The 7,369-nt window shown below is 44.8% G+C and overlaps 1 protein-coding gene across 1 annotated transcript; it reads right to left on the reverse strand.

Moving 5' to 3' along the window:
• Positions 1-1,743: 1,743 nt before the first annotated feature.
• Positions 1,744-5,520, reverse strand: LOC134402641 (transcription cofactor HES-6-like). Its single transcript, XM_063132247.1, has 4 exons — positions 5,401-5,520; positions 5,130-5,216; positions 4,946-5,027; positions 1,744-3,721 (listed from the first exon to the last, which is right to left on the reverse strand). Exons 1-4 carry the CDS (start codon positions 5,479-5,481, stop codon positions 3,276-3,278), a joined length of 696 nt encoding a protein of 231 aa, XP_062988317.1. The 5' UTR covers positions 5,482-5,520; the 3' UTR covers positions 1,744-3,275.
• Positions 5,521-7,369: the final 1,849 nt, after the last annotated feature.

Raw genomic sequence — 7,369 nt, forward strand, 5'->3', positions numbered from 1 at the left:
GAGGTTTTTTCCCCAAGAGACAAATGGGCAAAGCTACCCAAGGAAATATTGTTAACATGACAAATCATCATATTGAGTATTAACATGACAAATTATCATATTGAGGGTTGACAATCAGGACCAGATCAGTCCAGGACTCCCAAAAATTGTTGGTCTGTGGCTGTACAGCAGCAGTGCCCTTTACATTCGGTGGGTCCAGTAGCCGCCTTCAGCCACAATTCAGAGGAATGCAGGAAACAATGAAGAAGGACTTGGATCATCTATAGGATGAGAATGCACAGTTTACTGTCAACTAGTCAGAGTGGCCTGGAGGAGAGTCCAAAGGGCCAGAGACCCAAATGTGACGGAGCAGCCAATGATGCCACATACCTGTTGATTTTTTGCACAGCGTGGTCCCTTCACACACAACGATGTGGGCAAAGAGGCTGTTTGATGCAAAAGGAAGGCAGATAATAAGGGTGAACTGAAATTCTCTGTAGCAGGCTGAACTGAAGAAGTTTGGGACAAAGATGAATAAAGGTACTATTTTTCAAGTCCTCCATTTATGCACCAAATAGTCCTACAGACCAAACCTGAACTAATCCCTTTGTTGCATTTACACACCACGCAGACTCACCCCAGAAACCTCATTATATACATCTACCTGGATCCTATTATATACAGCCTCTTCTCATGCCATCTCTAGGCTGAGGTAAATGAACTCTCATAGCAACTTGGTCCTGGCCTTCCCTTTCAATGGTACCAATGAGGCAACAAAGCACACAGTAGCAACATCTCAGGCTTAAATATTTACTGGCCTACAGCCACCCAAATACACGAAGTTGTTTACATACACAAAGTCCCATTTGAGAAACAGTTTGAGAAACACTGGGGGGTGGGCAGGTTGGCGCCCAATACTGGTTGGGCCTCAGCCCTCAAAGCTAAAACAATGATAAGAAAGCCTCTCACCAGATCTTTGTATCTCTATGATTATGCAATATGAGACACTCTGGTTATTTATATAACCAGTTTCATGCTGCATCATGTTTATTTAGATACACACCTTCTGTTAATAGAAGGAAACAGGAGCACACCTATCAAAGTATTATCAGGGTCATATTAAAACGTCGAACTGGCAAACACTGATTTTTTCACAACTGAAGGATGCATAGTGTAAAACAAACATAATTCACGTCTAATTGACCTTTTCGTGACTTTTTTGGGTGCCGTTATTCATTATGGACAAAAAAATTACCCGTTGGGTGAATAGGACTCACCAACTCCTGCTCTATTCTTCTAAAGAGGAACATGCCTACAAGTGCTGCCTTTAAATAAATGAATGAAAACTACACTGAAATCCCACCCATGTTTAGTTCCTTAAGGAAAAGCTTATTTTACTTCAATGGGACTTACTCATGCTAGTATGATTGCAGGCTATTTCCCTTATTCCATACTCTCTCAAAGGCCTTATGTATTGGGTGTCATTTCCACTTGAACTGTCCATACTATTGCTTCGTTTACACATCAAAACACTTGCCCATCTACTCTAAAAGCAGAAATGTCTTTACAAGGGAGTTTACCCCTTCCTGGAGGAAAAAAGAGGGAGGGACAGTGGGGGGGGGGTTGCTTCCCTTCTAGTTCAAAGGTAGGTGAGAATTTACAGCACAGTCAGAGAGAAACAACTCTTGTGACAGGCTTTGAATTAAGAACCTCCACATCAGATGGCTTAAAGGGTAGTTAAAAAGCACACATCTACCAATAAACTTTTGTTTCCACTTTTATTATTCCACATGGTTAACAAAAAGGAAGATTACATAGCTAGCCCCCTATCTTACTTTCACTCCTCCCTTTTTGCTATGTTGGGACACTTTCATGTGTTAAGTAAGTTTACAGCATAGGTTTATGTTACAATGACAGCTCTGTGGAAAGATAACAGCACAAACAGCTCACACATTTTCCCTCCCACCCCCCACAAAAAATGAAGACCTGTTTTGTATGGAGAAACGCTGAGGCTGCAGTAGATCACTGAAGAGCTTTCAAGCTTCCTAAACAATTGCATGTTATTTAATGCTTTCTATGCAACCGGGAAAATGTTCACACTTGTTTAAACCCTCATTTAGACATTTGTTATTTTTAAGGCTGCCTTCTATGCATTTACTTAGGAGCAAGCTCTACTCGATCCAGAAAGACCTGATTCCAAGCGAATATACATAGGATCAGCCTGCACAACTGCAGGGTATGTGTGGTTGGTTTGTTTTTTTTAAAGCCTTAGTAATGACAAATTAAGTAACAACTTCTAAAATCTGGAAGTCGCATGACCAAAGCCAGGAATTTAGTGTGCCAAAATCAAGACTAGCCCAAGAATCCTGAAACAAATGAAACATTCCAACTCCCCATACTTGAACAGACAAGTTCAGTACAAGAATTAAGTGCTTAATTACCAATGTTTGCACTCAAGGATACATATTTGTTAATCACTAACATGAAACTGAATTTCTACAGCAGAAGTGTCACACCCCAAAATATATGCAATCATTGGTGAATTTAGTTTTTTTATTATTATTTTTTTAAAAAAAGATTAAAATAAACATTTGACAAGCTAATATACACACCACAATAATTTCAAATGTGCTAGAAGATGTGTACAAGACACGTTTCTAAAAGGCACCCTGCCACCAATATTTTAAATGCTCACCTAATTCCGGTTGGGCTTCTAGTTTTCTCTTCCTTCACTGAAGGAGAGATCCTAGTTCACTAAACTAGCCTCACCAATCCCTTTCAGGGATTTTTCTTTTAATGCTATCACTAAAACATTTGAAGTTGTGCATAAATATTTAACTTCATACCTTGTGTTGGACTAAACCACCAAATTCTCAAATGCACAAGGGTCTTTTTCCTAACTGAAAAAAAGGTAGTGATATCTGGGCCACTTATAAGGGCCAAAAAAAGAAGGAAACGAACAGCTAAGTTGCTCAAACACTGCTGTGCGTCAACAAAAGAGCTCTGCCTGCACACACTTTCATCTTTTTTTACCCCACACCCCTAATAAAAAGAAACCAAGACTTACAAAACCCATCTCTCACATTCACAGATGAAATGTTAACCCATTCAGCTATTTAGCCTGTCAGGATCTGACAGTGTCAGAGTGCCATCTATACAGTCCTGAAATACAGTTAATATCACGACACAAATGCACCGCCTGAAATCCTCACCGTCTATACTCCAATGGCTAGAAGAACACAGTGCTCAAGTATTCTCCCTATTAGGTAGATCTTCGTTGGTTCCTGTGCAGTTTGTTACCACGGTCTCCACATAGATTTGGAAAGGCTGGAGGAAGGCACATTTTGCGTCCTAGACCTGTCCAGTCCATCCAAAGAGATGTGGGTTTGCTCGGCCTCTGTGTCTTCCAGATCAGAGCCAATCTCTTCACTGGAGGAAGGTGAAGGAAGAGGTGAAGTGGGACTGGGCAGGCTTAAAGCTCCAGGCGATACCCCAGGCATTTGGGAGAGCCCATCACTGCTGGGCCACTGGCTGATGGAGGGGTCAGATAAGACGTCCACAAGCAAGTCCTGGAAGCTGCCTTCGTTCAGGGGCATCGACTCCAGAAGGTGATTCAAGAGCTCTGCCGCGATGGTAGAATCAATCCCAGGGCAGTTGGAGACGAACGTATGAACTTCGTGCATACACTGGATGTACCCAGCTGCAAAGCGCTCACTGGCCTCTCGCTGGAGTTTGTCACCATCTGGGACCACATAAGCACACAAGGAAACAAGCAGAGCAAGAGTCACAAAACATCCCTTTCTGCTCTCTCCCATCAATAGTATCCCAACCTGACTGCTCTCTCATCCTCTAAAGCTGGCTAACTGCTGGACTAGAGCTATATCCTCCCCGCCCCACAACGTCATACTTCTCAACTGCAAACTTTAAAATCAGGCCCAGAAATCTCTACAGGGCAAGCAGCCAATAATACCTCAAAACTTGCTGGGAAAACAACTGTTATTTCTTAAGAGGTTCAGTCTTTACCCAACAAGATCAGTGTTGCATTTGATAGAACCATCTCTTAGATAAGGCTTTACCAATCTAGAGTAGCTTTGCTTTCTAGAGTGTAACCACTCTAAGTGATTACACTCTGAACTTAAAGCAAGGATGTGATCTGAACTGAGCTAGGTTCACGAAGTTTTATCACAAGTATAATTCATACAAGTTGCAGGTGATACACCTGGTCACAAACACAGTCCAGCCTGGGCATTGTTACTCCAAATGAAACAAAGGTCAGCACGGGTGTCCTCCTCACTTACAACAAACTGCAAATGATGCCATTAGGAAAGGTTAAGAATGAGAACACCAAGTGAAACCAGAGCACTGAGGGATGCTAACTTTCATCGCAAGGGTTCAAGCCAAGAATACCTGAGATGTTTTTAGCACAGCAATGATTTTGCATGAAACGTTGTGAGTATCAAAGAAATACGTGACTACCACTGCTTTCAGTGGAGGCAAGGAGGAGGGGAGGGGTAAAAAAAAAGTAGTAAATTCTGAGAAGAAAATGTGAGTGCCATTAATTTTATTCTCAGCCTTCAGAAAATAGTGCAGAGAGCACAGAAAATAGTTTACTCCTGAAAAGGCAGAGAAACAATACAGGGCTGAAATGCTTTCCTAGTAAAATTAGTCTGTGTATAAACTAGTACTGCTTGTAAGCACACAGATAGCACTTAGTAATACTCGTCTCCTAGTAACTGCCAGCACAATCTGCCTGATTTCTAGGGAAATAATCCAAGCAGGCTCCGTTACTGTCTATGGCATGTTCTCTGGTTCCCAGCCCAATATTTTCCTGCCTGACAACCCCCTTTTAGTTTACCTTCTCCCTCCTCCCAAAAAAGCACCCAGTACTCTGCGACTATCCGATGAAACAGCCAGGGCCGAGGCAGGGGACGGGATAGAACGGCAGGGGTGTCCGGCGGTCACTCACCTGGCGACCTGCTCTGCAGAATGCCTTGCACCCGCTTGACCGTCAGCTCCAGCACTTCGGCGTTCTCCATCTTCGTCTGGAACTAGCAACCATCAAGAGCAGAGCGCGAGATCGTCAATCCTGAACCTGCCCTCACGCCCCGCCGCCCCCGCGTTCCCCGAAAAACCTTCGCTGGCCAAGTTACCTCGGTGTCGGCCAAGATCACACGCAGCTCTTGCAGGCTCTCATTGATCCGCGCCCGCCGCTTCTTCTCCACCAGCGGCTTTCTCGCCTAGCAAGCGGGGGGGGGGAGGGGGCGACAGAGAAAGGAGAAAAGGGCGTAACTAACTCGGGATCGCGGCATGCGCGTGTGTATGCCTTGCACGCATGCACAGCTTCCATGCACGCATTTCGCGGCTGCAGGCCTCCCTCTCAGCCTCCCTCCCCTCCCCGTCTGCTGCCCTTGCATCGCTCACCTTCCGGTCTCCTCTGGCCTCGAAGAAGTCTTCGTCGTCCCGGCTCGATCGGTTCTTGCTGGGCCGAAAGGACGGGGCCATGGTCGCAAGGAGGGAGGGCGACGCAGCAAAAGCAGGAGGAGGAAGGGGACGGGGAAGTCTACCGGGAGGGGTGGGCGGGGAGTGGGTGGCGGCGGAGACGGAGGCGCGGAAGCGGCAGAGAAACAGTGCAGAAAACCACCACCAACCCCCGAGATAGAAAGGCTGGCTAGCTCGCTATGCGCCGCTCCGCCCGAGTCAGACTCCAGCACGCTCCCCGCCCCCCTCCCCGGGCCGCCGCCCCAGCCTTTTTTATAGCCTCTGATTTGCATGTCAATGAGCCGATTGGACGCGGTGCGCCGAGAGGAAGCCCGGACGTTGGCAGAAACCGCCAATAAGAGGCGGGCGCTTTGTCTGTCCACGAACGTTTGGAGCCGCTCGCCTGGTCTCAGCCGCTGCCGCCTCCGCGAGGACGTCGAACAGGATGATAAAAGCCGGGCCGGGCCGTAGGCATCGACCCTCGCACAATGAGCATTATTATAATGGGGCTTGGCATTAGCTTCTGCTTCGCGTTATGATTATTATTATTATTGTTATTATTGGCTGGCTGGCTGGCTTCGACGCGATTGTGGAGTTCTAAAATTTACAGTTGCGTCGGTTGTACGAAAGAGCAGTGGAGGCTGGTGGCTCCAATTTCGGTGAGGCTGTGAATCCATTCTGGGTTTTAGTTAGAACCAGACAGAATTCTAAAGGGGATGGACCCATTTTGGGATAGGGTTCAGCACCTTGGATAATTCCTTAAGAGTTCTGGCTGGTTCTAACTGAAACCCGGAATAGAATCGCAGCCCCACTGAAACCGGAGCGACCAGCCTCCAATGGTAAAAAAAAAAAAAAAAAAGAATTGTGCAAGGATGCAGTTGGAGTGGGAAATCTAAGCACCAGCTGTCATTCTAGTAATATATCATCTCATGTTATTAGACTTCCTAGATAATGGTCAATCCACATTCTAGGAGGATTGTCTGGCCAGGATAAAACTTGCCTATTTTGAAAAACAACCACAGGCAACTACACTAGTGTGTGGGTGCCTAGTACGTTCACACGTTGAGACCTAAAATGTTTGTTCATATAACCGAGAGAAAGACCTGGATCTTCAAATCATAGCAGGCTCAGCAGTTATGTAAATAGTCTTTGCCTTGTAGTTCCTGGGTCATATTTTTGCTGTTAGGTATTGTTTATTTTATGTACAAGTACTGCCTATCTGCATTTAACTTTGAAAAAGTTTTGTAAACATTAGTGACAAAGATCTGATTTTCCATTTATGTTCCTCCTCCACTTCCCTTTTAAAATTACTTGTCTGTTTAAAAGAAAGAAAGGAAAGGAATGTGGAAACCATATTAAAGAACCAGACATGGCAGTCCTGTGGACTAAGTTACTTTCAGTTCTGTGCTTTATTATTGGTAGTAGTAGTACCCCGCCTTTTGCCCAATACTGGGCCTCAAGGTGGTCTTACAAAATTTAAAACATACATTGTAAAACCTAGGAAAAGAAATGTAAAAAAAAAAAGTTTAAAATACACAACAAAATTATAAGTTATTAACATAAATGGAGGACCAAATTACTCTCCAAAGGCCTGCTGGAACAAACAGGTTTTAGCCTGCTTATTTATTTATTTAAGGATTTTTATGCCGCCATTCAGCCAAAAAAGGCTCTCACGGCGGCTTACAAAAGTATTTCTTGACATATTTTTTTGCTTCCAAAAGCCCATCAAGGAGGGAGCCAGTCTAGCTTCCCCAGGAATAGAGTTCCAAAGCACCGGAGCAGCCACCGAGAAGGCCCTCGCCCATGTTCCCACCAAGCGCGCCTGTGAATATGGTGGGACTGAAAGAAGGGCTTCTACATAAGATCTTAAAGCATGGGCAGGCTCATAAGGGAGAATACGGTCTTTCAAATA

Source organism: Elgaria multicarinata, chromosome 8 (assembly GCF_023053635.1).
Source record: "Elgaria multicarinata webbii isolate HBS135686 ecotype San Diego chromosome 8, rElgMul1.1.pri, whole genome shotgun sequence".
Lineage (NCBI taxonomy): Eukaryota > Metazoa > Chordata > Lepidosauria > Squamata > Anguidae > Elgaria > Elgaria multicarinata.

What these genes read in the sequence shown, in the direction of transcription:
- LOC134402641 (XM_063132247.1), bottom strand. Translation starts at nt 5,481, where the DNA reads ATGGCCCCGTCCTTTCGGCCCAGCAAGAACCGATCGAGCCGGGACGAC. An exon ending in AGGCCAGAGGAGACCGGAAG is followed by an intron (nt 5,217 to 5,400) that starts GTGAGCGATGCA and finishes CCCGCTTGCTAG; the next exon opens with GCGAGAAAGCCGCTGGTGGA. An exon ending in TCTGCAGAGCAGGTCGCCAG is followed by an intron (nt 3,722 to 4,945) that starts GTGAGTGACCGC and finishes ATGTGGTCCCAG; the next exon opens with ATGGTGACAAACTCCAGCGA.